The 27,769-nt window shown below is 42.1% G+C and overlaps 1 protein-coding gene across 5 annotated transcripts; it reads left to right on the top strand.

Moving 5' to 3' along the window:
- Positions 1-5,297: 5,297 nt before the first annotated feature.
- NEU3 (neuraminidase 3) lies at positions 5,298-27,595 on the top strand. 5 transcript variants are annotated; one of them, XM_010366809.2, is made up of 4 exons: positions 5,308-5,320; positions 5,529-5,748; positions 11,155-11,366; positions 22,410-27,595. In XM_010366809.2, the coding sequence occupies exons 2-4, from the start codon at positions 5,655-5,657 to the stop codon at positions 23,487-23,489; spliced, it is 1,386 nt and encodes a 461-aa protein (XP_010365111.1). In that variant the 5' UTR covers positions 5,308-5,320; positions 5,529-5,654; the 3' UTR covers positions 23,490-27,595. The 5 variants fall into 5 exon arrangements, with proteins under 5 accessions (XP_010365110.1, XP_030774480.1, XP_010365111.1 ...); XM_010366808.2 differs by lacking the exon at positions 5,529-5,748 and having other exon boundaries at positions 5,298-5,320; XM_030918620.1 differs by lacking the exon at positions 5,529-5,748 and having other exon boundaries at positions 5,306-5,320; positions 11,074-11,366.
- The last annotated feature ends 174 nt before the right edge of the window (positions 27,596-27,769 follow it).

Here is a 27,769-nt window from a genome sequence, read left to right as displayed (position 1 = left end):
ACACCCCCAAAAGTGCCACAAGGTAGGCCTAGATGAATGCCTACAAATGCAGACTCCAAGCTTGGTGGTGGGGGTAGGGTCCTCAAAACTTAGTGAGCAATAGGTAAACCTGCTCATTTCAAGGTAGCTTACTGCCAACAGAACACTGAGGTACAGCCCAAGAAGAATCATCACAGCCTTAAATTCATATGAAGGAAGAACATAAATGCAGGAACACTCAGGGCTCGTGGCAGATTGCCTCCCAACAGTATCACTATCTTGAGAGTCATCCTATTGGAAATGTTGATAAGGAATTTGTTCTTGACTTTAGTTGTAGTCATCAGTGACACCACCTCAGCTCTGGATGGCACTTAAATCAGCCTCAACTCATTGGCCCAGGTGGTTATGGGTGACAGAATTGCTCTTCCTCTTTGTGGGCCAAAGTGGAGTCAGTGCAATCACTAATACATCCCACTGTGACTGGATTAATGTCTCAGACCAAGTACAAGGTCAATACAGAAACTCAAGAATGTCACTTGACTTTCTAAGGTAGATCCTGATGGCTTGTTGATTTTTTTTTTCCCACTTTGTTGGATACAGGCCCTTGGATATGACTGAAGTCAATACTGATTGGTCTGATCCTGTTACATGGAGTTCTGTTGATAGTATCTTTAATTAAATGTTATAAAAGACTTTAATGGACCTGGTTCCAGTTTCTGTCAGTTTAATCAGAGTGACAGGTGGAGTGGCATACTCATGGTGGCACAGAAATGAAAGGTACATCTTGTTGGGAGACAATTTTCATGGGTCTCTAGCATTTCTGCATATTTTGCAAAGAGAGACACTGACTATCTTTGTTCCAGACTTTTTGTCCAGGAATGTTTGTATAGCAAACAACCTTAGAAGGTATCAGAGCAAAAGGTGCACATGCCCACTGCCCATTATTGAAGATTCAAGTTCCTTACGCTCAAAGTTCCTCTCCTTTAGTGCACTTCATTGCATGTGGAGGTATCATCTGACTCTCTGCGTCATCATATGGGAACTGGAGCTCAGAACTGGCACAAATGCTGGTACTCTGGCTACTGCTATTGCTGTAAGTAACAAACTATCCTTTTTACAGGTAGTAACAGGCTACCTTATTAGCTTGCAGGTAAGATAAAAATCTCAGACCCTTCACAATTCTTGACAGCCCCACTCCTACTTCTGCCTGTCCCATATCTTGGAAGCTCCCTAACTTCTGTAACAGGAAGTTCCCCCGATACTCCTGTGCCGTCTTACTTGATCGCATTACTTCTTAATACCCTTCTGCATCCCTCTTCCTTCAAACTTTTACATAATTCTGCTCTGCTAACACCTGCGCCAGGCCTGATCCCCTCACTTTAGTTGCTCACAGTCTGCTGAGACACTTAGACAATCTCAGCACAATAGAAGGAGGTGCAAAGAGCTATGGGGGCTTGAAGAGGAGTATTTGTTCTGCCATGGAGGTCTGGGAGGTCTTCATACAGGAAGTGAAAACTGAGCCATGAATGAGGACTTGGGCCATTTTACAGATGAGGAATCTGAGGCACAGAAGTTTAATAAGTTGCCAAGATCACTCAGCTGGGAAGTGGGAAGAGAGGATTGGAGCCAGGATTCTCTACCTCCAAATACAGAAATTGCTCCTTAACTTCACTGTCTCAGGCATAAGATGAGACCATCTGAGTTTACCTCAAATAATTTAGAAAGATTTGATATTAGCTTTGGGTCTATAAAATTTGAGATCCACAGAGTTGGTGATTGTGAACTTGAAGAAGTCTGATAAAGAACCCCACGATGGCCGGGCGCGGTGGCTCACGCCTGTAATCCCAGCACTTTGGGAGGCCGAGGTGGGCAGATCACGAGGTCAGGAGATCGAGACCATCCTGGCTAACACAGTGAAACCCCGTCTCTACTAAAAAAATACAAAAAAATTAGCTGGGCGTGGTGGCGGGCACCTGTAGTCCCAGCTACTCGGGAGGCTGAGGCAGGAGAATGGCGTGAACCCAGGAGGCAGAGCTTGCAGTGAGTGAAGATTGAGCCACTGCACTCCAGCCTGGGCGACAGAGCGAGACTCTGTCTCAAAAAAAAAAAGAACCCCAGGACTTGAGTGACCCAGTTTTTATAAAGGAAGTGTTTCAGACAAATAAGTCTTAAAGAATAATAAGATGAATACTTGTGAACCTACTGCATTAAAAATACATATATTACCAATAGAATTGAAGTCCTCTGGGTATCCTTAATCACATCTTACTTCCTGCACCTTCAGAAGTAACTACTACCTGGAATTTGGTATTTATTATTCCTAAGCATTTTCTTCATACATATGTGTCCATTATATATATGGATATATACAGATATGTAGAGACATATGGTGATTTTTTAATTTTATTTTTACCTCCTTGGGAGCTCTTATATGATATATATGGTTATTGTTTTACCTGTTTTTAAACTTTATATGTGGTTTTTGATTGAGAGTCTCCCAAACCACCCCGTGTTCAGATATTTGCTAGGAGGACCCATGGGACTCAGCATATATGACTAAGATTTATTCCTCGATGTAATAAGGACACATATCTGGATCATAAGGGAAAAGGACACTGGCAGAGTCTGGAGGAATCCATTTGTAGGCTTCCTTGTGCTCTTCCTCCCATGAGGGATTGCAAAGAGCCCACATTGCCCCAGCAACAAAAATGCAGCAACATGTGTGCAATGTTTCTATCCAGGGAGCCCATTAGAGAGTACCCACAGATTATTGAGATTTGGTCATGTGGGCACCATCTGCGTAGCACATAATAAAGACCCCTAGAAAGCAAGCAGGTTTCCAGCATAAATCATACTGCATTTAAACAGTCTGCATAGTCAACTACCCTTTTCACTTGACTGGTGACTGGGAACACCTTGAGAGCCAGGTTTCCAGACACCAGTCAAAAAACACCAACCTTGCAAGCAGGCCTTTATAAGGACAGCACTGTTAGACCTGCTATGGTAAATCTGCACAAGTACCATTCTCTCTGTATTGTGCAACTTGCTTTTTTGTTCAATATTGTGTTTGTGAAGGTAATTTAGATTGATACCTGTAGCTACAATTTATTCTATTTCACTGCTGTATACTGTTAAACATGACAGTTTACCCTATTAATGGACATTTAGGTCTTTTATAAATTTTCACTATTAAACATTTGCTGCTATGAACATTCTTGTATGGATACATCTAATACAGGTAGTGGGATTCTTTGGTGGGAGAGGATATACACTTTTACTTTTCTAGGTATTGCTAAATTTTCCTCTAAAGTGACTGTACCAATTTACATTGCTTCTATTAATGAAGGAAATACAAGATTGGAATAATTGGGATAGTTGTGTTATCTTTGTGAACAGATTTTTAATTACTGATTGAGATTTTTAAATAGTTGTAAGACTTCACATTTTCTATATCTTAGTTTGGTAACTTTTTCTAAAACCATATTAACTTTATCTAGATTTTCAAACTTAATGAATGAAGTTTGTATAATATTATTTCTGATATCTGTTTTATCCCTACTTATAGTCTCCTTTTCATTAATATCATTTATAACTTTTAAAAATGAGTCTTGCCAGGGGGTTTGTCCACTTCATTACATATATTAGATAACTAATATTTGCTTTTGTCGGTCCTCTCTATTGTACTTTGCTTCTTGTTTCATTTATTCTGTTCTTATTGTCATCATTTCCTTTTCTACCTTTTTGGGATTTATTCTATTCTTCCTTTTCTACATTCTTAAGTGAGATCCTTAACTCATTACTGTTTTGTTGTTCTTATCTCCTGGTATAGGGTCTTTATTTGAGTTCTCCCAGAGGCAAGTTCTGAGACCAGGATCTGAGGGCAGTAGTATATGTGAGAGATGCAGGGAGTGCCATAATGAGGTGGGAAAGTAGGAAGGGAAGAAAAGGTGAGCAATAAGGGTGTAGCTTTTAGTAGCTATTGATAATTGCTGTCTAGATTCATTAAATTCATTTTGTCATTAAAGGACAAAATGATGACATTCTATCATTCACTTGGCATTGGTCAGTTAATTATTTCATGAAGGAGAACTTTTCCCCATCAACTATTTAGTTACCCAGAAATATGGTTTGTACAGGAAAGGCAGAATAAAAAGCTGCTTTCCTTAGCAAACTCTGAGGTGACCAAAGTGACTTTTTTCTTCATATGTCAATATGAACTTTCTTTGCAGTCCTTGTTCTTTTTGATGTTCTAATTTTTCCATATTTGGCCAGTGGAATTACCTTCAAATTGACTCTTCTTTTGACATGTCCTGAAATAGTCTTTTATGGCTTTCTTGCTTTCTGTTAAGACAAGATGTTCTAGGCTAATCTTATACATTTTCTTCCCTGCACCTAAAATCAGCCATTTTTTCCATGGAATCCTAGTTCCTTTGGGGACAAAATAGTAGTTTAAGACCCATTATTTCCATTATTTGGGCTTATTACGATTGAGTTGGCCTCTGGTTCTAGGCCTTTTTTTTTTTTTTTTTTTTTTTTTAGAAAAATACAGCAGGTTGTATTGAGGTTGGCTCCTATGTTCTTTCAAAGAACCCTCATCATTTTGTGAGTTCTTTCTTTACGGCACCACGACGTTCCAGACTCATCTTGTATGTTCCCTGTCTCAGCACAGGATTTTTTTTTTTAATGAGAAAAAATATCACAAATTCAAATTTACGGAAGCTTTACATTTTTATGTCCTCTAAGTTAGCAGTCTGTCTTTTCTTTTATTGGTGTTTGTAAAATTTCTTCTTTTCAAAATTTTTATATTTTAGAGACAGGGTCTCTCTCCGTCACCCAGCCTGGAGTGCAGTGGTGCAATCACAGCTCACCACAGCCTCCAACTCCTGGGCTCAAGGCATCCTCCCACGTAGGCCTTCCAAAGCGCTGAGATTGCAGGCATGAGCCACCAGGCCCAGCCTATTTCCTTTATGTTATACTTAGTCCCAGATAAAAAATGACCTTAGATCAGTCCTTTCCTCTTTGGTTGGGGAGAGAAGGGCTTAAATTCAGGTACTATGAAACGAAAGAATGGACTCAGTGCTATGTGAAAAATCTGTGTATGTAAATGTGTGTATATACACACATAAATTATACATATGAATACATTTTCATTTTCATATTTTGCAAGGAGGATAGCCAATGCTCTGGACCTCCTTTTTGTAGGGTACCCTCTGAGGCCTGGAACCTTTGCTCAACTCTCAGGCTGTCCGGGGAAGTTTTAGGCGGTGATACCGAGCTACAGACCAATATAAGAGCTCGAGGCTGTGGGACTGAAGAGAGGAAGCGGCCGTTGGGAACTGAGGTAGGCCCAGGGCTTAAGCCGAGCTGGCGAGGGTAGAGGTGGTGCTGGTCCAGTGCAGTGGTGGGTACCCGGCTGCGGGCTGGAGGGAGGGGCACCGCCGAGGGGGCGGGACGGGGCGGGCTCGCGGAGGAGGCCAACGGTTGGCCCCAACCGCCACTGACTACAGCCTGCGTCCGCCTCTTTCGTTGCCATTACCTCTTTCCGGCAGTCGACCAGCTCTTCGCTTCTCGGGGTTTGTCTCCGTGTCCTCCGTCTCTGCTGTTTCTTCCTCTCTATCCTCCTCTGTCTCCGTCTCCCCAGCCTTGGGGCCGGTGCCTCTCCCAGGCTTCGGCGAATGAGACCTGGGAACTTGTCCCCGCGCCCCATGGAAGAACCCCCGGCGTCCAGCTCTGCACCGACAGAGACGGAGGAGCCGGGGTCCAGTGCAGGTGAGCGGGGTTGGGAGACAGGAGAGCTCCCCGAGGAGGACTCAACTGTGGGGACAGGTTGAGCAAGACCATCTGCGCTTGGGAAATCCAGCCTTGGATCATTGAGACAGAGCCACCCTGTCCGCTAGGATCTGACCTGGCCGGAGTATTCTTGGCTAGTCCTATTTTTATTTTTCTCACTGAAGCCTAACTTAAACCTCAGAATTATCACTGCAGAGATGAAAGGGGACTGAAACTGGAAAACCCCTTCTTACCAGAGGTCTCTGGTCGGCAGAAAGATCCCTGAGCTTCAGTTTCAACTTAGGAGACCTGGGTCTTGGTCCAGATTTTACTGTGGAGCGGCATTCAGTAAGCTTTGCCCCCATCCTGTGCCTGAGTTTTCCCATCTATATACCATGAGGTGGTTTATACTACAGATCTTCAAAGGTCTGGCACGTGATAGGTGCTCCTTAAATATTACTTGTTAGGAGTGAATAAATAAGATAGGGAGGCCTCCTTCTGGGATTCACTGGAGGCTCATTGGGTTAGTTGGAGGCTGTGGAATTACGTTATTATAGCCTGTGAAGTAGGCGGTATTATCTCCATTTTATAAGGGAGGAAACTGAAGCTCAGAAGTAAAGTGACTTGCTGGTAAGTGTCAAAGATAAGTCAGACTTCAGAGTCCATGCTAGGCTATACTCTCTCCCAGTAAGAAAGCGGGGAGGACTTGATGGGAAAGTGATTATATCGAGCAGCAATTAATCATTTGAATTCTCTGCCTAAATGAACCCCAGAGCAGGACCATATCTGATTCTTTTCTCTCCCCAGTTTCCAGCACCTGATTTGTGTGAAATAGTTTGGGTGGCAATGCCAGAATCACCATCTATGTTACTTCTGTCATCAACACGATCAGTATAATTACAAAAATTAATGGCTGTAATTGTTGTAGTGATAATAAAGCATAAGTGAAATTGTGAAGACATCAAAATTTATAATTAAAGACACCTATTAAAACAGGACTTTAAAATTTATAGAGCACTTTTGAGTGGTTCTTCATATTGATCTGCTTAGGTAGGTATTATTATCCATAGTTTATAAGCAAGGAATCCAAGATCTAGAGGTTAAGTAACCATCAAAACGTCATGCAGCAAGAAATGGAGCTGAGACATGAATCCAGCCCATCTGACAAGTTGTGCTTCTCCTTTGGTGATTTCCCTATTTCCTCTCCTTTTCCTTTTTTTTTTTTTTTTTTTTTTTTTGAGACAGAGTCTTGCTGTGTTGCCCAAGCTGGAGTGCAGTGGTGCAATCTCAGCTCACTGCAACCTCCACCTCCTGGTTTCAAGTGATTCTCCCGCCTCAGCCTCCTGAATAGCTGGGATTACAGGTGGATGCCACCATGCCCAGCCAATTTTTTTTTTTGTATTTTTAGTAGAGACGAGGTGTCACCATATTGGCCAGGGTGGTCTCGAACCCCTGACCTCAAGTGATCTGCCCACCTCAGCCTCCCAAAGTGCTGGGATTACAGGCATGAGCCACCGCACCCAGCCTCTTCCTTTCCTGTTCTGAGCCCTATCCTGCTCCATGCCTATCCATTCTTTTTATCACCTGGAGAATTCCTGTTTAAATTTAACTAATAGTCACATGTTGTCTGATGGTAGTAGTGTTGGTTTAACTTCTAATTAAAGTGTTAAGAGTTTAAAGTATGTTCTCTTTCAGCAATAAAGAGGGATTTAAATGTTTTTAAGAAAGGGAGTTGTAATTGTTATTATTGTCATTGTTATCCACAGGATTCAAGGAATAAAACTAGAATATACATTAGTTGGTAGTTTAAAAATACTAACTGTCATATATTGCACTCATACTATGTCACAGGCCTTGTAATAGCCACTGTAGTTAAGCATTTTATTTCTATCACCTACTCTACTGAATTGTATAGGGGAGGATCCTGAAGCATAGAGAAGTTAAGTAACATGCCCAAGGTCACATAGTCCTGGCCTGGTCCAAATCCTATGTTCTTAACCATTACCCCAGCCTGGCTCAGAGGCAGATTATTTGCTGAGAACAAAGCCTGACCCTCCCAGGGAGGAGAGCCTGAATTGAGGGGAGAGAAGTGTGCTCTAGTATTGGGTGAGAAGATGGTCTCCCCTTGCCTATCTTTTGATTCTGCTGTTGAGAGCCTGGGATTGAAATGAAGGGAGGCTTTTCTTCTGGACTCAGCAAGGCCACTCCCGCAGTTCCCCTCATGATACTGAGCCATAGTTCTTTTCCCTTCTTTAAGTTAGGAACAAGTGACTAAGTATTCATATGCTATTGATAAAAGTTTGTCTTGATTGACACTAGGAGGCTGTAACCAAAAGCAGTGCAACTTTGCTCTATAGTTCATTGTCCTGAAAGCTTCCTGGAAGATTGGTCTAAAATCATCGTGCCATTCTTCTGTCAAGAACTCTTGAGTGGTCTCCCATCTGTGGAATAAACACCTTAATAAAGTATCTAAGCCTCCCAGGATCTGGACTGTACCGACCCCTTCAGTCCCACCTCTGCCCCATCCCTTGCACTCCACCTTACTGTAGTCATACTAAACTACTGAGAGGCCCCACAACTCTCTGTGTTTTCTGTCACCTATAGGCTTTTCACATCCTTGTCCTCTGCCCTTCTCCTTTTCACCCTCAGTTGGCGAACCTATAGGTTGTTTTCTGTCACCTATACGCTTTTCACATCCTCGTCCTCTACCCTTCTTCTTTTCACCCTCAGTTGGCTAACCCACTATTCATTCTTTAAGATCCGGCTCACTCATTCATTCAGTCATTCAACAAAAATTTGTTGAGTACCTATTATGTACTAGGCATAGTTCTAGGTGTCAAGGTGGAGCAATAAGAAAACAGACATACCCTTGCCCTTTCTGGAGCTTCCATTTTGTGGTATGTATTAAACAAATGTAACATAGGAGACATCAAAATGTGGTAAGTGGTGTGGAGAATAGAACAAGGAAAGAAGATAGGCTGGGGCAAAGAAGTTGACAGAGAAACCTTACTGATTGGATGATGTTTGAGCAGAGCTGAAGAAGTTGAGAGAGTGTTATGTGACTATCTGAAACGAATGTTCCAGGCAGAGCCTGTGACTATATGAGGCAGGAGCTCTTTTGGCTCAATAATTCTCTCCAAAAATCCTTCTCTGGTGCCTTGATCTGGACAGATGCCACTTTTATGTTTTTCTACTTCCTATTGTGTTTACCTCTAAAGTAGCACTTATTACATCGTGTTTTAATTGTCCATGTATATGTCTGTTTCCCTCACTTGGATTGGGTTTCTTGAGAGCAGGAACCTCTGATCCTTCTCTATCTTCTCAGCACCTATTTTAGAGCCTGACATGGAGGAGACACCTAGAAATATTTATTGAATAAATCGTTCTTACAGCCTGATAATATTTACGAATGATTTGTAAAATTGGGTTTGGATGACAGTTGATTTGAGGAAAAAGTAATTCTAAGGCTGCTTTTTGTCTGTCTGGCTTGATTCCCCTTTTGGGCCTCTGAGGAGTGGAACAACTGGTTTTCTTTAAGAAGAATACTTGGAGACTCCATTGTGAGCATTATGGCAGGGTAGCCAAACTGTAAAATGGGGAGTAAAATATAACAAAGGCAGCCGGGCATGGTGTCTCACACCTGTAGTACCAGCGCTTTGGGAGGCCGAGGTGGGTGGACCACCTGAGGTCAGGAATTTGAGACCAGCCTGGCCAACATGGTGAAACCCGTCTCTGCTAAAAATACAAAAAATTAGCTGGGCATGGTAGCAGGTGCTTGCAGTCCCAGCTACTCGGGAGGCTGAGGCAGGAGAATTGTTTGAACCCAGGAGGTGGAGGTTGCAGTGAGCCGAGCTCACGCCATTGCACTCAAGCCTGGGCAACAAGAGCAAAACTCCATCTCAAAAGAAAAAAAAAATAACAAAGCCCTTTATAGCTGAATTTGTGAGAAAGTAAGAGAAATCTCCAGGGACTAAGAAACCAAACGTGAACTGAAAACCAGAGTGATTAGCTCCTTAATCTGCCCTCAGCTGTACTGGATGTCTCACCTAGAAACTTGGACTTTAATAGGCCTGTTGTTATACCAAATGAAGCTATAGGTCCGCATGGGTTAGACTCTAGTGGGTTTTTGTTGTTGTTTTGTTTTGTTTTTGAGACGGAATCTTGCTTTGTCGCCCAGGCTGGAGTACAGTGATGCAATCTCGGCTCACTGCAACTATTCTCCTGCCTCAGCCTCCTGAGTAGCTGGGACTACAGGTACCCGCCACCATGCCCAGCTAATTTTTTTGTATTTTCAGTAGAGACAGGGTTTCACCATGTTAGCCAGGATGGTCTCCATCTCCTGACCTCGTGATCTGCCCACCTCGGCCTCCCAAAGTGCTGGGATTACAGGCGTGAGCCACCACGCCCAGCCTGGTTAGACTCTAGTTTTTGACAGAGGATGGCATGTGAAATCCTCACATGAAACTAGGTCCCTTGAAAATCTGCACCCTCTGTAGGGTGTATACCTTCTGATAGGGTGGACTAGTATCTTAATTCATTTTCTGTTGCTTATAACAGAATACCTGAAACTGGATAACTTAAAAAAAATTTCCTACAGTTATGGAGTCTGAGAAATCCAAGGTCCAGAGGCCACATCTGGTGAGGGCTTTCTTGCTAGTAGGGACTCTGCAGTGTCTGGAGGCAGCACAGGACATCACATGGCAAGGGAGCTGACTATGCTAGCTCAGATCTCTGGTTTTCCTCTTATAAAGCCCCTAATGCAACTCCCTTGATAACCCATTCATCCATTCATTCATTCATGAGGACAGAGCCCTTATAACCCAGTCACCTCTTAGAGGCCCCACCTCTCAACACTGCCATATTGGGGATTAAGTTTCAACATGAGTTTTGGAGGGGACATATACCAAATCTACTAGGAAAAAAAAAAATTCTCCCTACTGTCACAGAGAGAAGACAAAGAAGATTGCCTTTTATCCTAGGCTTTTGTACAGAAAAAAAAGTTTTCCCAGAAAATTCTTAACCACAGCCATTCACTTGTACAGATACCCAAATGGCCTAGAAACTCCAAGTTAAGAATTGACATTAAAAACCACCTCAGGCTGGTAATACCCCTGGATGCTTGGCAAAAACAAATGCAAAACCGCTCTGCTCCAAGATACATACTTGACACAGGCCACACAGAATTCCCACAGGGTCTGGAGTTAATGAAATTCTCATTTGTTAAATAAGAATGTATACTGCTTGCTTTATACTATTGAGAGCATATGTTACTCTTGTATAAATAAACATTTGAATATGTATCTGTGCCTCCCCTTTGCTCTCCAGAAGTGAAATGATGAAGCAGAATTTATATGCAGGCCAGCATTTGGGTATGGACACACATTGAGCTGCCTTCTATCCTTGCAGAGGTCATGGAAGAAGTGACAACATGCTCCTTCAACAGCCCTCTGTTCCGGCAGGAAGATGACAGAGGGATTACCTACCGGATCCCAGCCCTGCTCTACATACCCCCCACCCACACCTTCCTGGCCTTTGCAGAGAAGCGTTCCACGAGCAAGGATGAGGATGCTCTCCACCTGGTGCTGAGGCGAGGGTTGAGGATTGGGCACTTGGTACAGGTGACTCTTCATCCCAGATCTGAGTCTGGGCCTCAGTTTCTCTTCACAAAGCTCAGAGCTCTTCAGGATCTGTGCCTCTTCTCATCAGTACAGGAAAGCCATGTGGGGAGCAGAGGCAGAAAAAACAGCAAAAACAATGGCTCTCACTGAGTGCTTATTGTGTTCCAGGGGCACATTGGGTCCTCACAACCACTCTGTTTCGTAGGTACTGTTTTCAGTCATATTTTACAGACAAGGAAACTGAGACTCAGAGAGGTTGCCATTTGCTCAAGGTTATACAGCTATAATAAAGCAGTAGAAGCTGGCTTCAAACTCAGTTGCTGACTCCAGAAACCTCCACAGTTATTTAGATTCAGCTAACGTACGATGTGCCTTTCATTTATATTCCATTTAGTCCTCATAAATCACCCAGGGAAGTAAGCATTGGTAGTCCAGTTTTGCTGATGGTGGATCCTGGTGCTCCAAGAGGTAAGTAACTTGCTCAGGACCACATTTAGCAGATGACGGGGGGATACCAGTAATAACCACACTTCTACTACTAAATGCTGTATGTGAGGTATAATTTATTGTCTCCACTTTGCAGGAGGTAACCAGTTCTGAGAATTAAGCTCATTTGCTTTGGTCACACATCTAATAAGTGGGAGAACTGGAGTTGGAGCCCTTCCTCTTCAGTAGAACATTTTGACTGTATTTTTAGTGAGGAAAGAAAGGTTGCTATTCTTTGACCTGGAAGCTACGGGGTTATTTCAGACCCCAAATAGGCATACGTCAGAGATACTGTGGATTTGGTTCCAGACCACCACAATAAAGTGACTGTCACAATAAAACAAGACACATACATTTTTTGGTTTCCCGGTGCATATAAAAGTTATGTTTATACTATACTGTAATCTATTAAGTGTGTAGTAGCATTATGTCTAAAAAAAAGTACACACCTTAAAATATTGCTGAAAAGTGCTAATGATTATTTGAACCTTTGGCTAGTCAGTCTTTTTGCTGGAGTAGGTCTTGCCCTGATGTTGGTGGCTGCTGACTTATCAGGGTGGTGGTTGCTGAAGACTTAGTGTATTATTACTATTGTTGTTGTTATTATTATTATTATTGAAGCATTTCTTACTTACATAGATAATTTCTTAAAATAAGACAATGGGCTGGGCACAGTGGCTCATATCTACAATCCCAGAACTTTGGGAGGCCAAAGTGGGAGGATTGCTTGAGCTCAGGAGTTCAAGACTGGCCTGGGCAACATAGCAAGACCTTGTCTCTAATAAAAATAAAAAACATTAGGTGGGTGTAGTGGCACACACCTGTAGTCCACAGCTACTTGGGAGGCTGAGGGGGAGGATTGCTTGAGCCCAGAAGTTCAGGGCTCCAGTAAGCTGCGATTGTGCCACTGGGGGACAGAGCAATACCCTGTCTACCCCTAACAAGAAATAAGACAACAGTGAAGTTTGCTGAAACAGTTGACTCTTCCTTTCACAAAAGATTTTTCTGTAGCATGCAATGCTACAGAATTTGATAGCATTTTTCCCATAGTAGAACTCATAAATGAATCCTCTCAAACCCTGCTGCTGCTTTATCAACTAAGTTGATGTAATATTTTAAATCCTTTGTTGTCATTTTGACAGTGTTTACAGCATCTTCACCAGAAATAGATCCTATCTCAAAAAACTACTTTCTTTGCTCATCTGTAAGAAGCAAAACATTTGTTCAAGTTTTATCATGAGATTGCAGCAATTTAGTCACATCTTCAGGCTCCACTTCTAATTCTCTTGCTATCCACCATATCTGCAGTTACTTCCTCTCCTGAAGTCTTGAAGCCCTCAAAGTCATCCATGAGTTGTGGGAATCAACTTCTCAATGTCTCTTAATGTTGATATTATGACCTCCCATGAATCATGAATGTTCTGAATGGCATCTAGACTAGTGAAATTTTTCCAGAAGGTTTTCAGTTTACTTTGACCAGATTCATCAGAAGAATCGCTATCTATGGCAACTATAGTCTTGTGAAATGTATTTCTTAAATAATGAAACTTGGAATTTGAAATGACTCCTTGATCTGTGGGCTACAGAATGGATGTTATATTAGTGGCTGTGAAAACAACATTAATCTCCTCATACATCTCCATCAGAGCTCTTGGATGACAAGGTACATTGTCAATGACCAGTAATAGTTTGAAAGGAATCTTTTTTCCTGAGGAGTAGGTCTCAACAGGGGCCTGTAAACAGAAGTGCTTCATCCAGGCTTTTTTTATTGTAGAGCACTAGCGGAGTAGATTTAGGATAACTCTTAAGAGCCCTAGGATTTTCTGAGTGATAAATGAGCATTGACCTCAACTTAAAGTCACCAGCCTGTCTTTTGAAGATTTGAAGCCAGACATTGACTTCTCTCTAGCCATGAAAGTCCTAGATGGCATGTTTCAGTAGAAGGCTGTTTTGTCTACAGGGAAATCTGTTGTTTGGTGTGCCACCTTTGTCAGTTACCTTAGCTAGATCTTCTGGATAACTTTCTGTAGCTTCTCCCATCAGCACTTGCTGCTTCACCTTGCCCTTTTATGTTATGGAGACAGCTTCTTGCCTTAAACCTCATGAACCATCCTCTGCTACTTTCCAGCTTTTCTTGTGCAGCTTCCATACCTCTCTCAGCCTTCGCAGAATTGAAGAGAGTTAGGGCTTTGCCCTGGATTAGGCTTTGTCTTAAGGGAGTGCTGTGGCTGGTCTGATCTTTTATCAAGACCTCTAAAACTTTCTCCCTATCAGCAATACGACTGTTTTGCTTTTTTATCATTCCTGTATTCACTGGAGTAGCACTTTTAATTTCCTTCAAGAACTTTTCAGCCTGGTGCAGTGTCTCATGCCTGTAATCCCAGCACTTTGGGAAGCCAAGGTAGGCAGATCACAAGGTCAGGAGTTTAAGACCAGCCTAACCAACATGCTGAAACCCCATCTTTACTAAAAATACAAAAAAAAAATAAAAAATTAACCAGGCGTGGTGGTGCATGCCTATAATCCCAGCTAGTCAGGAGGCTGAGGCAGGAGAATAGCTTGAACCCAGGAGGCGGAGGTTGCGGTGAGCAGAGATCGAGCCACTGCAATCCAGCCTGGACAACAGAGGGAGACTCTGTTTCAAAAAAAAAAAAAAAAAAAAAACGAATTTTTTCTTTGCATTTACAACTTGGCTGTTTGGCACAAGAGGCCTAACTTTCAGCCTGTCTTGGCTTTCAACATGCCTTCCTCCTAAGTTTAATCATTTCTAGCTTTGATTTAAAGTGAAAGATGGGGGACTCTTCCTTTTACTTGAACACTTAGAGGCCATTATAGGGTTACTAATTGGCCTAATTTCAATATTGTTGTGTTTCAGGGAATAGGCTGAAGGAGAGGGAGAGACATGAGAGAACGGTTGGTGGAGCAGTCAGAACACATATAGCATTTATCAAGTTCACCATGTAATATGGGCACAGTTGTCATACTCCAAAACAATTACAGTAATAACATTAAAGATCACTGATGAAAGATCACCATAACAGATATAATAATAATGACAATGTTTGAGATATTGTGAGAATTAACTGAAACATGACAAAGACATGAAGTGAGCACATGCTCACTTCAGGGTTGCCACAAACCTTCAGTTTATAAAGACAATATCTGAGAAATGCAGTAGAGCAAAGTGCAGTAAATCACATATACCTGTATTTCTTATTGTTGCTTTCCTCTCTTCCAAGGCTAGCTTAAGTGAGACAAATGAGACAATGGTTTTGAGAGTCTTTCGTAAAAAAATATATAGCCGTGTCATCTCTCTATATCTATCTACTAGGCACTTTAATACTCCTAACCTACCCTGCTTTTTTACCTACAGATGCCTCAAATCTGACCATTAAATCTTCATATCCATAGCAGATAACCTTCTGCTGTTAAAGTACACAGTACAAATGCTATTCTGCTTGAACATGGGCCTTGCCATCAATCCCTGTCTTTGCTTTTGATGACATTGGCTCACATTTCTCTTGGTGAAGTTTTTTATTTTGTGGGATTTTCAGTTCCTGCTCTTTCACCTTATCTTGTCATGAGTCTTTCTCATGGCTTCCCAGGACCAGACTTCTGCATGTATAACTAGCCTCCACAGAGGCCCAGCCCTACAGCCCAGTAGAACTTGGGATTCTAGCTCTTTCCTTTCTTCTAGGGCAAGCATTGCCTGTGGTCATCGGTCATGTTGCACTGTTTTTGATCAAGACAGTAGGCTGTTAAGCATTTTTTTAAAATACTGTTTTTTTAGATACAACTTCTATGTTGCCTAGGCTGGTCTTGAACTCCTGGCTCAAACAATTTTCCTGTCTCAGCCTCCTGAGTAGCTAGGACTACAGGTGCACACCACTGTGCCCAGCCTTTTAAGTTTTAACTATCTGTCTGTCTGTCTGTCTAGAGATAAGCCCTCTCTGTGTTGCCCAGGCAGGAGTGCAGTGGCTATTCATAGGCGTGATCATTGCATACTACAGCCTCAAACTCCTGGCCTCAAGCAATCTTCTTGCCTAAGCCTCCTGAGTAGGAGCAACTACAGGCAGGTGCCACTGAGCCAAGCAAGCATTTTTTATCAGACCACAACTGTTGCATAACTCCATTACTCAGTAGTCATACACATTCACAGACATGTCCCCTTTAATTCATTCTCTCTTTATTTCATTCTCTGATTTATTTAATTGTAGAATCTTGAAGTTAGAAGAATCATGAGCCCAACTTCTTTCCCAGTATAGAAATCTGTATTCTATTGGTAGTTACTAAAATCTTAGTGGTTAAGAGCGTGGCTTTGGAGTCAGTCAAGACCTATCATTTATTGGCTTTGTGACCTTGGAGACTTGACTCTTCTCTGTTTATCATCTGCAACATATAGTTAATAATAGATACCACATAGTAAGAACTAAACATTTGTCATTTTCCATTAAGGGTCTCCTTGCACAACTCTTCAAATGAGCACCTGATTGCTGTGGCAGCTGTTTTTTGCGTGTGAATAAGATGATCTCTACTTCTCTATACCCATTGGTTTGTTCTGCCTTCTGGGGCAGTCAATCTATACAAAATGTAGATACAATCTCTTTTTCAGAGAACTACTCTCTGAAGTACCTGAAAGCTGCATTCATGCCCTCTGAGTATTCTGTTTTCTGGGCTAAACAACTTCAGTTATTTCTGTAACTTCTTAGGGCACAGTCCTGATTTGGTTTCTGGTCCCTTGAAAAGTATGTCCTTGGGATCCGGTCTGAGATGGCAGTGTCCTTTTTTAAAGTAGGATATTTGGAACTGAACTTGGGACTCCAAGGGTAGACCAACCAGCTCAGCAATGAGGTGACCTGTCCTATCTTGTATTCCCTTTAATGCAATTGAAGGTAAAATAGCACTTTCTTGGTAGCTACATAGCACAATTGACTATGTAGATTGTGTAGACTGTGTAGACTATGTAGAATAGATGGTCAGCCAAAACATCCAAGTCTTTTTCACATTTGTTGTTCTCTTTTTTAAAAAAAAAATTAATTGTAGTAAAATATATCTAACATAAATTTTACCATCCTAACCATTTTTAAATGTATAGTTCATTAGTGCCAGGTATATTCAAATTGTGCAACCAATCTTCAGAACTTTTGATTTTTCTTTTTTTTTTTTTTTTTTTTGAGACGGAGTCTCGCTCTGTCACCCAGGCTGGAGTGTAGTGGCCGGATCCTGGCTCACTGCAAGCTCTGCCTCCCGGGTTCACGCCATTCTCCTGCCTCAGCCTCCCGAGTAGCTGGGACTACAGGCACCCGCCACCTCGCCCGGCTAGTTTTTTGTATTTTTAGTAGAGTCGGGGTTTCACCATGTTAGCCAGGATGGTCTCGATCTCCTGACCTTGTGATCCGCCCGTCTCGGCCTCCCAAAGTGCTGGGATTACAGGCTTGAGCCACCGCGCCCAGCTGAACTTTTGATTTTTCAAAACTGAAAGTCTAAAGTCTACACCCATTGAACAGCTCCCCATTTCTCCCTCCTCAGTCCCTGGCAACCACTAATCTACTTTCTGTTTCTATAATTTTGACTACTCTGGATATCTCATATAAGTGGAATTGTACAGTGTTTGTCTTTTTGTGATGGCTTATTTCACTTATGTAATGTCCTCAAGTTTCATCCATGTTGTAGCATGTATCAGAATTTCCTTCCTATTTAAGGCTGAAAAATATATCATTGTATGTATATACCACATTTTGTTTATTTTTTTATTTTTATTTTTTTTTTGAGGCAGGGTCTCACTTTGTTGCCCAGGCTGGAGTGCAGTGGCGTGATCATGGTTCTGCAACCTCGAACTCCTGGGCTCAAGCAATCCTCAGCCTCCTGAGTAGCTGGGACTTCAAGTGTATGCCACCATACCCAGCTAATTTATCTTATTTTTGTAGAAATCGGGGTTTCTATATGTTGCACGGGCTCCCTTCATCTCCTGAGGGATACTTTGGTTGCTTTTCCCTGTTGGGTATTGTGAATAACATTGCTATGAATAAGGGTGTGAAAATATCTCTTTGAGACCTTGCTTTTAAATCTTTTGGATGTAAACACAGAAGTGGAATTGCTGGATCATTTGATAATTTTGTATGTAATGAGAAACTGTCATGCCATTTTCCATAGTGGCTACACCATTTTATATTCCTACCAACAGTACACAATGGTTCTAGTTTTCCACATCCTCACCAACATTTGTTATTTTCTGGTGTATGTGTGTGGTAGCTGTCCAAATAGGTGTGAGGGGGATACCTCATTGTGGTTTTTAGTTGCATTTCCCCATTAATTAGTGATGCTGAACATGTTTTCATATGCTTGTTGACCATTACATTTGTTCTTGTTTTACGTTTTCTTTTTTTTTTTTTTTTTTTGAGATGCAGTCTTACTCCATCACCCAGGCTGGAGTGCAGTGGTGTGATCTTGGCTCACTGCATCCTCTGCCTCCTGGATTAAAGCGATTCTCCTGCCACAGCCTCCCAAGTAGCTGGGACTACAAGCGTGTGCCACCATGCCTGGCTCATTTTCTTGTGTGTATTTTTAGTAGAGACAGGGTTTCACCATGTTGACCAGCCTGGTCTCGAACTCTTGACCTCAAGTGATCCACCCACCTTGGCCTCCCCAAGTATTGGGATTACAGGCATAAGCCACAGCACCTGGCCTACATTTGTTCTTTAATCAGTTTTCCCCATGCACATTTTTAAACCACAACCTGTTTTACCTCTGTCAAGCCTCAGCTTGTTTTATATGTCCCATTGCTCCAGCTAGTTGAGATCATCTTAGATTCCAAGGCTTTCATGCTTTGTTTACTCTTTCTTCCACCTTCATGTCAACTATATATATGTTAGATATATCTGGCTCAAATTATTTTCTCCTCTCAACCACTAAGGATGACTAAACTTCTGACTTCCCAAAAACTAGACTGCTTAATAAGTAAGCTGACTTGATCACTTATCTCTGGCATGTTTAGTGTGCTTAGGGTGCTCTGGTATAGAATGGGCTGTCCCAGAGATCTTGAATTCCCTTTTGAACTAGCGTAGTTCAAGGACGGAATGGTTTTTTATCCAGAAGACTGCGAGGGGTCTCTTCTATGGAATGGGAGTTAGCACTAGATAACCCTTATGGTCCATTATGGCTTAGTTTTCTTTTTTGTTTTTGAACCAGGGTCTTGCTCTGTTACCTAGAGGGGAGTGCAGTGATTGATCATAGCTCACTGCTGCCTCAAACTCCTGGGCTTAATTGATTCTCCTGCCTCAGCCTCCCAAGTAGATAGGACTTCAGGTACTTACCACCAGGCCCAGATAATGTAAAAAAAAAAAAAAAATGCTTTGTAGAGATAAGGACCCACTATGTTGCCCAAGTTGATCTCAAACTCCTGGCCTCAGGCAAATGGCTCTGAGAGTCTATGATCTGAGCCTGCTTAATCTGTTTTGTCCATTTATACAGAAATTAATTTTTTAAATTTATTTTTTGTTTTAGGTAGTTAATACATTTCATATGGCTGAAAAATAAAAATAGTATAAAAAGATATGTTTCTCATTTCCATTCCCCTATCTCTTATAGGCAATCACTATTGTTTCTTGTTATCTTTTCAGTGCTGCTTCATACAGAAGCAAAGCAAAACAAGTATGTACTCTTAATTGCCCTTTTAAAAACTTTTAAAAATGTGAAGTGATAACATATGCAGAAAACATAAAACATAAATGTGAAATGCACAAAACATAAGTGTCAGCTCAGTGAGTTACGACAAAGCCAACACTTGTGGACTCATCATATATAGAACTAATAGTCCAAGAAATAGAATGTTGTCAGCATCTGAGAAGTTTCTCTTATGGCCCCGCCCTTCTTCCCGAAGGAGAAGTTAATTATATTAAGTTGATTTATAGCCCTAGAGTTTAGTTTTGCTTTTTTTAATCTATGTAGTCTTTTGATCTGGCTTTTTTTGTTCAGTATTCTTGAGATTTATCCAAATTGTTGTGTGTAACCCTAATTTGTTTTTCATTGTTACATAATATTCTATCGGATGAACATACCACAATTAAGTGATCCATTTTACTGTTGTTGGATACTTGGGTTAGTTATTATAAGTATAGACTATACTGCTATGAATATTCTTATACATGTTTTTGGTACTGCAGGCATACATTTTGTTGGGTATGTAGCTAGGAGTGGAATCACTGGTTCATGTGGTATGTGTACCTTCTACCTCAGTAGATAATGTCAGCCAGTTTTCTCAGGTGATGGTTTTAAGGGCTGTTCTGCCTCAGTTCCATCCTTATTCCTTGGATTTGGCCCTTTAAGGTTCCATCTCAAATTACATGACAGTTTACCAGGCCTTCAAGTTTTGTCCTCCTACTCCATAAGGTTGTCAAATGACTTGCTCAGCTTCTCAGCCTTTCAGTTACTTCTTTGAGAATTAGTAGGATGCCCTAAGGGGAAAAGGGACCAGCCAACCTCTCTGAATGAACTTAGCGTGTAATTCTTCATTCTCATGTTTGTTCTCTGCTCTCTGGTGCTTTCAGATATTTTGGTTTTTTTTTAAATGTTTTATCTATTTTTTCAAGTTCTCAGTGGAAGGATTGGTTCAATTATTTAGTTTGCTGTAACCAGAAGTCCCTTTCCTCCATGTTTCTGATGCAAAAAGTAGCATCCTACATATACTATTGTGTATTTTGCTTTCTTTGTTTAAGAATATATTATGAAAATCAGGCCAGGCGCGGTGGCTCACACCTGTAATCCCAGCATTTTGGGAGGCCGAGGCAGGTGGCTCACCTGAGGTCAGGAGTTTCAGACCAGCCTGGCCAACATGTCAAAACCTCGTCTCTACTAAAAATAGAAAAATTAGCTGGACGTGATGGTGCAAGCCTGTAATCCCAGATACTCAGAAGGTTGAGGCATAAGAACCGCTTGAACCTGGGAGGCAGAGATTGCAGTGAGCTGAGATAGCACCACTGCACTGCAGCCTGGTTGACAGAAAGAGAGACTCCATCTCAAAAAAAAAAAAAAAAAAAATTATGGAAATCTTTCCATATCACTATACATGGAAAAAAGGTTTTACCCCATGTATTGCATGTTCATTTCACCCATCCTCTATTGATGAATATTTGAGTTGTTTGTAGTATTCTGCTACTTCAAGTAATGCTGCATTTGAATAATCTTATACATACTTAATTTGATGAGCAGATATATCTTAGGATGATTTCCCAGAATTGGGCATGATGGGAAAGGATAAATGTTATTTGTAATTTTGATATATGTCCTACATACAGGTTGAACTATTTGCACTTCAATCCATATATGAAAGTGCCAGTTTCTTGACATTTGCCAACACAGTATTGTCAAACTTTATGATTTTGCTAATTTAACAGATGTAAAATGTTATATCAATTTAGTTATTTTGTTTTATTTTTATTTTTAGAGATGGGATTTTGCCATGTTGCCCAGACTGGTCTCGAACTCCTGGGCTCAAGCTGTCCTAATGTGCTGGGATTACAGCATAAGCCACTGTGCCTGGCCATTGTCAGTTTAGTCTTAATTTGCATTTCTCTCTTATGAGTGAAGCTGAACTTTTTTTCTCTTTCTGTAAGTTGTCTGATCTTGCTGTTTGCCCATTTCTGTTGGGTTCCTGGAAATTGTCTTACCAATTTCTACTATTGTTTTGAAAATATGTTAGGGAGATTAGGTCTTTCTTTCTTTATTTGCAATATGTCTGATTAGGCATTATCTCATTGTATCCTTATAATAACTCCTTTGTGAGGATGTTATTAAACTTTCCATTTAACTGATGAAGAAATTGAGGTAAAGTAAGATTAAGCAACTTGTCCATAGTCACAAAATAAGTGATGAAAGCATGGTTTGAACTAGGTGTCTCTGAATCTATGCTTGAGCTTTCAACAAAAGTTATGAATTGCCTTCCCAGTGTAGTACTGGAAGGAAAAAAATTTGTCTTAAATTTCCCTTTATTTGCCTAAAATTTCCCTATTTGTCTGCCTTACTTTTCTTCTCTTCCTTTTTTTTCTTTCCTTTCCTTTTCTTTCCTTTTCTTTTTTTTTTTTTTTTTTTCTTTCTTTCTTTGTAAAAATATTTAGCTCCTATTATGTACCAGGTGCTGGAGAATCAATATTAGTAACTAATAGTATAAGCCCTCAGAAGGCTCATAGTCTAGAAAAGGAAGACAGTCACAAAAAGTTACAATGTTATACAATAAATTTATTAGGGGAGGAGAGTGAGTTTCATGGAAGGCTTTATAAAGGAGGTGACTTTTGAGTTGGGTATGGAGGATGATTTGGAAATCTAGATGAAATGAGGAAGAGCATTCCAGACAGAGGAGACAGCTTGTACAACATTTAGCATTGTCTCTTTCCAGCTTTGTAAGTTATCCTGTAATATTTGAGAATTTAGTGAGTAATTAGGCCTTCATGATTTTATAGATTTCAATATCATTTCTTATTTATGAAAAATACTGATATTTTAATGAGCTTCACGTTTTCCTATTAGTATCTCACTCCTACTTTTTCCCTTCTCCTTGTCTAGTGGGGGCCCCTGCAGCCACTGATGGAAGCCACACTACCTGGGCATCGGACCATGAACCCCTGTCCTGTATGGGAACGGAAGAGTGGTTGTGTGTTCCTGTTCTTCATCTGTGTGCAGGGCCATGTCACAGAGCGTCAACAGATTGTGTCAGGCAGGAATGCTGCCCGCCTTTGCTTCGTCTGCAGTCAGGATGCTGGATGTTCATGGAGTGAGGTGAGGGACTTGACTGAGGAGGTCATTGGCTCAGAGCTGAAGCACTGGGCCACATTTGCTGTGGGCCCAGGTCATGGCATCCAGCTGCAGTCAGGGAGACTCATCATCCCTGCGTATACCTACTACATCCCTTCCTGGTTCTTTTGCTTCCAGCTACCATGTAAAACCAGGCCTCATTCTCTGATGATCTATAGTGATGACCTAGGGGTCACATGGCACCATGGGAGACTCATTAGGCCTATGGTTACAGTAGAATGCGAAGTGGCAGAGGTGACTGGAAGGGCTGGCCACCCTGTGCTATATTGCAGTGCCCGGACACCAAACAGGTGCCGGGCAGAGGCTCTCAGCACTGACCATGGTGAAGGCTTTCAGAGGCTGGCCCTGAGTCAACAGCTCTGTGAGCCCCCACATGGTTGCCAAGGGAGTGTGGTAAGTTTCCGGCCCCTGGAGATCCCGCATAGGTGCCAGGACTCTAATAGCAAAGATGTACCCACCATTCAGCAGAGCTCTCCAGGCAGTTCACGGAGGCTGGAGGAGGAAACTACAACACCGTCAGAATCATGGCTCTTGTACTCACACCCAACCAGTAGGAAACGGAGGATTGACCTAGGTATCTATCTCAACCAGACCCCCTTGGAGGCTGCCTGCTGGTCCCGCCCCTGGATCTTGCACTGTGGGCCCTGTGGCTACTCTGATCTGGCTGCTCTGGAGGAGGAGGGCTTGTTTGGGTGTTTGTTTGAATGTGGGACCAAGCGAGAGTGTGAGCAGATTGCCTTCCGCCTGTTTACAGACCGGGAGATCCTGAGCCACCTGCAGGGGGACTGTACCAGCCCTGGTAGGAACCCGAGCCAATTCAAAAGCAATTAATTGGCTTAGGACCCAATTTCCATAGATGCAAATGGCAGTTACAGCCAGGTTAACAGAAGCTACTGAAGTCTACAGAGAATCAAAAAACTTAATATTCTGTTCCCTACCTTTTTTCACTTCTCCCCCTCCAAAGAGCAAAATGAAAATGTTGCCTTAGCTACTACAGTGGAAAAAGCACTGAACTAGGAGTTGGAAGACCAGGATGTGGTTCTGGCTCTGCCACTGACTTGCTTTTGGACCTTGGATGTGTCACCTGAACTCTCTGGACCTCAGGTTTCCATCTGTAAAATGAGAGTATTGGTTCTAAGATTTCTCATCTTCTCATCCCTAGGAGAAGCATAGTGCCTGCATCTTTCATGGTCAGTAAGTCCTGGCTGTATAGAAGACTCTGATGTCAAAACGGAAATCAGAGGACTTATCTTTTCACATGACTTACCCCTCATCCAAGTGTGAGGTTACAGGCAGGTGTCATGGCAGGAAGGAAGACTAGATCTATATGATTTGTTCCATTTTTAATAACAAAAATACCCACACCCTTCTAATAATGGTCAGAGCTCTATAGACACTCTATCCTAGAGGAATTAAGCAAAACAGAAGAATCATGAAGTCTCCTACCTTCTATAGCTTTGTAGTTCTGCTTACCTTCTCTTCCTCATCCAGAAACATCATTTTCTAGGGAGGACAATGAGAATCTCAGTGCCAGTAGTACTGGATAATAGTGTGTATTATTCTGGTGGCAGTGTATCTTCTGGTGGCATTACCCTGATGAAGGATGGGCTTAAGTTCACTTATTAGGATGTTCCCGATGGGAAAAGGACATGGATTAGGACTTTAAAACACTGGACAGAATTTCCCACAGTCTCTGCCTTCAAGGAGTTCACCAGTTTATGGGGCTAGAAGAGGGAGAAAATTCAAGAAAATAAATGTAGCTGGTGGGAGAGTTTGTAGATGTTGGGCTATATGTTGGGGTGATGGTAGCTCCTGATGTAATTTTCTTAGTTGCATCTTCAGTGTGCCTGGAGTCGTCTGTCCAAGGCTTGTCCAGGCTTCTGGGTTTGTTTTTGTTTTGTTTTGTTTTTTCTCAGGATATTGTCCTGGCCCAGCTACTCCTTTACCTGTGAGAAGATCTTTACCATTAGGAAGATCTCTGGACCCCCAAATCTCAGAATCAGGCCTATTTGTATAGGCCCATGGAAATCACTACTTGTGAAATAGGGATGCCTTTTTGTCTAATGATTTTCATGCTGAACTTAGTCCATGCTGAGTCTCTTAGATGATACCATGTTGGTTGTTCCTATCTTAGATTGTTTCTCCCATAGCCTGTTCTTGCAACAGAAATTCTATCATGAGAGGTTTATTTTTTTGTACCTATTTTAGGAGGCTAATGCTTAAACTGGTATCAACTAAATATATTTGGTGTTGTATAATGACCACAGAGAACAAGTCTTAGTCATGAAATATAGCCTAGGAGCTAGGGGCTACTGTTGCACTAGCTGGGTAGAGAGAGTCCTACAGGATGAAAGTCGAGATTAACTTTACCTACTTTAGCAGATTGCTTAAGCCATGACTTAGAGTGGCTTTTAAAAATCCCCTTAGCCTCTCCTACCTTTGCCAAGGTAATCTTCCCAATACACAATTATTTATTCACTCATGTATACATTTATCTAAATATTTCTTAAGTGCCTAATACAAGGTACTTTCTACTGCCATTCCTTGGCTCTAAATCATTTGTGGTTCCCTATTGCCTATTATAATGTAAAGATGTTTACATTTAGCCTGACATGTAGGACCTTCCAGCTGTTGGGTGAAATAATGCGCACTTTACTTCCTTATATGAGGCCCAGTGTCAGGGAAAACCTCTGTCAAGTTGACAGGTGGAGGGTAGTGGTGGTCTAGGGATGGGCAGGATTGGTGCAGGGAGGAATTGGGGAAGGGGAGAGGATTAAAAGGGCAGCCCCCTCCTAAGTGGTAGAAACTCCTTGTTAAGCAAAGCTTTCCTAAACACTATACTGCAAGTGGATAGCAATAGGGAGGATGGCCAAGTCCTACAACCAGGGCTAAAGGATGAAAAGAATGAGAATATCAACTTCTTTAGTACTACTCAAGAAGGGAGTCAAGGCAGGGACCTTGGTCCTGTGCCATTGTGACCCAGAGATGTCTAATACCAGTACTCATAAGAGGTCCATCTCTAAATTGCCCTCCTCTTACTTCTTCCCCCTACCTCATGTTTTTTCTCTTTAATGACTAGCATCAAAACTCTTTAATTGGGGCAGGCCTATGTGCTTATCTCAGGAATAGTAAGAAAAGGGGATTGGGAACAGGGGAAATCCAGAATAAGGACTTGAGAGAGGAACAGAGTGGGTGATGGCAGCTGTGAAGAAAAAGAACAGATCAGAAGAGTCCTGGCACCTTAGGAAGAAAAAGTGTCACAGACACGAGGCCTAGGCTGGAGAGATGATGTAGGTGGTAGCTGCTGTGAAGAAGAAATGACAACAGGCTGGAGCTGTTCCCTGAAACCTGTGGAAAGGAAGAGAGACCTGCACAGGCTGGCACTTAGCTTATGGAGAAGGTCCTAACCCAACACTGCAACTTTAAGCTGGCTTAACTTGTCCAAGTTCCAGATGACCAACAAAGACAGCTATAGACACTCCAACTCTGTCCCCATTACCCAACCTGGGCGCTATTCCATGATACTGGTACCCTAAGTGAACCCATTTCAGCCACTCAGATTGACAGGGTGGAAAAGACAGGGCAGGTGGTAGCAGCTGTGAAGAAAAGAGGAAAACAGACGGGTGGCCTGTCTATAGGCATATAGAGAGGACTACATAGGCCTCGGTCCTTTACCCTCAGGAGCCCCCTTCCTGTTCCTTGGACTCTTAGAATGGATCCTTCCAGCACACATGGCTCAACACTGAGAGTGCAGGAAGCATGGGTAGGGGCCTCCTGCTGCTGGTATATACCCAGGCCAGCCTCCTGCCGACACAGCCTACTGGCTGTGTTCATGTTCTTACTATTCACCTCAGGCCATTGTCTGGGTACTTAATTTGGACTTGTTTCCCCTGGTCACCAGTCTCCCCTCAGATATTCACAGGACATCAAGCGGCTTCAGCCATGGGTAAGAGGTTTTTCACCCTGCCTGTTTGGTAGCCCAAAGGACCCACAAAGGTCAACCTGAGGCTGCACAGCCTCCTCCCCAGGGCAGTAGAAATTGATATCTCACTTTCACCAGATTAGGCTTCTCACTCTTCTTGAGTAGGCCATAATCCACCTCTTCAGTAGGCCACGCATCCGTCTCTGCGGTGCCAGAATTCACAGTCTGGGCCTCCCTTTGGTCCTTACCGTAGGCTGCCATGTATTATTGTCTATGTTGTGCCCTCTAGGCCTCTGCTAGGCTGTGAACTCCTTGACTGACTCCTCACTGTGTCCTTTTTACCTTGAATCACAGTGGCTTATCTAAAAGTATAAGCTTTTTTTCTATCGTATTCTGAATTCCCTGAAGGTAAGGACTATGTCTGATTCCTCTCTTTGTCCTCAGCACCCAGCATAGGGCCTGAAACAGAGTAGCCGGCAGTAAAGATACACTGAATGAATGAGTCAACGATCCTTGGCCTCTGGAGCTAATTGAGAAGGCCGGGGGACTTCCGCTGTAGGGAGAAGGATGTTGCATCCCTTTGTAGATTGTGTAGCATTCAAAACCTGCTGAACACTCACCCTCAATGTATATTCTCTGTTCTGGCCTGCTTCCAGGTCAGTTATACACTTCCTGGGATGGGCCTTTCTCTGTCTTAAGCTTGGTTGTCCCTGCCTTTCCCAAGGATCACAGCCCAAAAGGTGCAGTGGGGAAAATTTATGGCCTATTCGAGAAGAGTGGGCAGCCTAATCAAGCCAAGCCTTGATTTGGGGTTCTTATTTCACTGGTATTTTCCCTTTGTCCCCAGTTGAATTTTCTATAGTTACAACTTTTCCAGGCTTCTCAGGAGTTGCTGAGGCTCGATGTGTTCTATGTCTTGGCTTTGTGATACCGAGCGCCAGAAATACTCTGTACTATAAAAACTACCATCATTCTTTGAAACAACAAAGAGGAATAAAGAACTTAATTCTGGTGACTATTGTTTCTTTTTTCTTAAACTGTAAGATGATTATTATACTAATATCTAGTTTGAGGCAATTTCTTGGTTTCTCATAAGAACTTTTACTCTCAGAAACTTTACTAATGATAATCCTTTGCACTTTTACACATTGTTATTTGAACATAATTACCTATTAAGGGAAGCAGAGCA

This window comes from Rhinopithecus roxellana, chromosome 15, assembly GCF_007565055.1.
Source record: "Rhinopithecus roxellana isolate Shanxi Qingling chromosome 15, ASM756505v1, whole genome shotgun sequence".
Classification (NCBI taxonomy): Eukaryota; Metazoa; Chordata; class Mammalia; order Primates; family Cercopithecidae; genus Rhinopithecus; species Rhinopithecus roxellana.
Note: the sequence above shows the minus strand (reverse complement) of the source record. Positions and strands in the feature narration are given on the sequence as shown.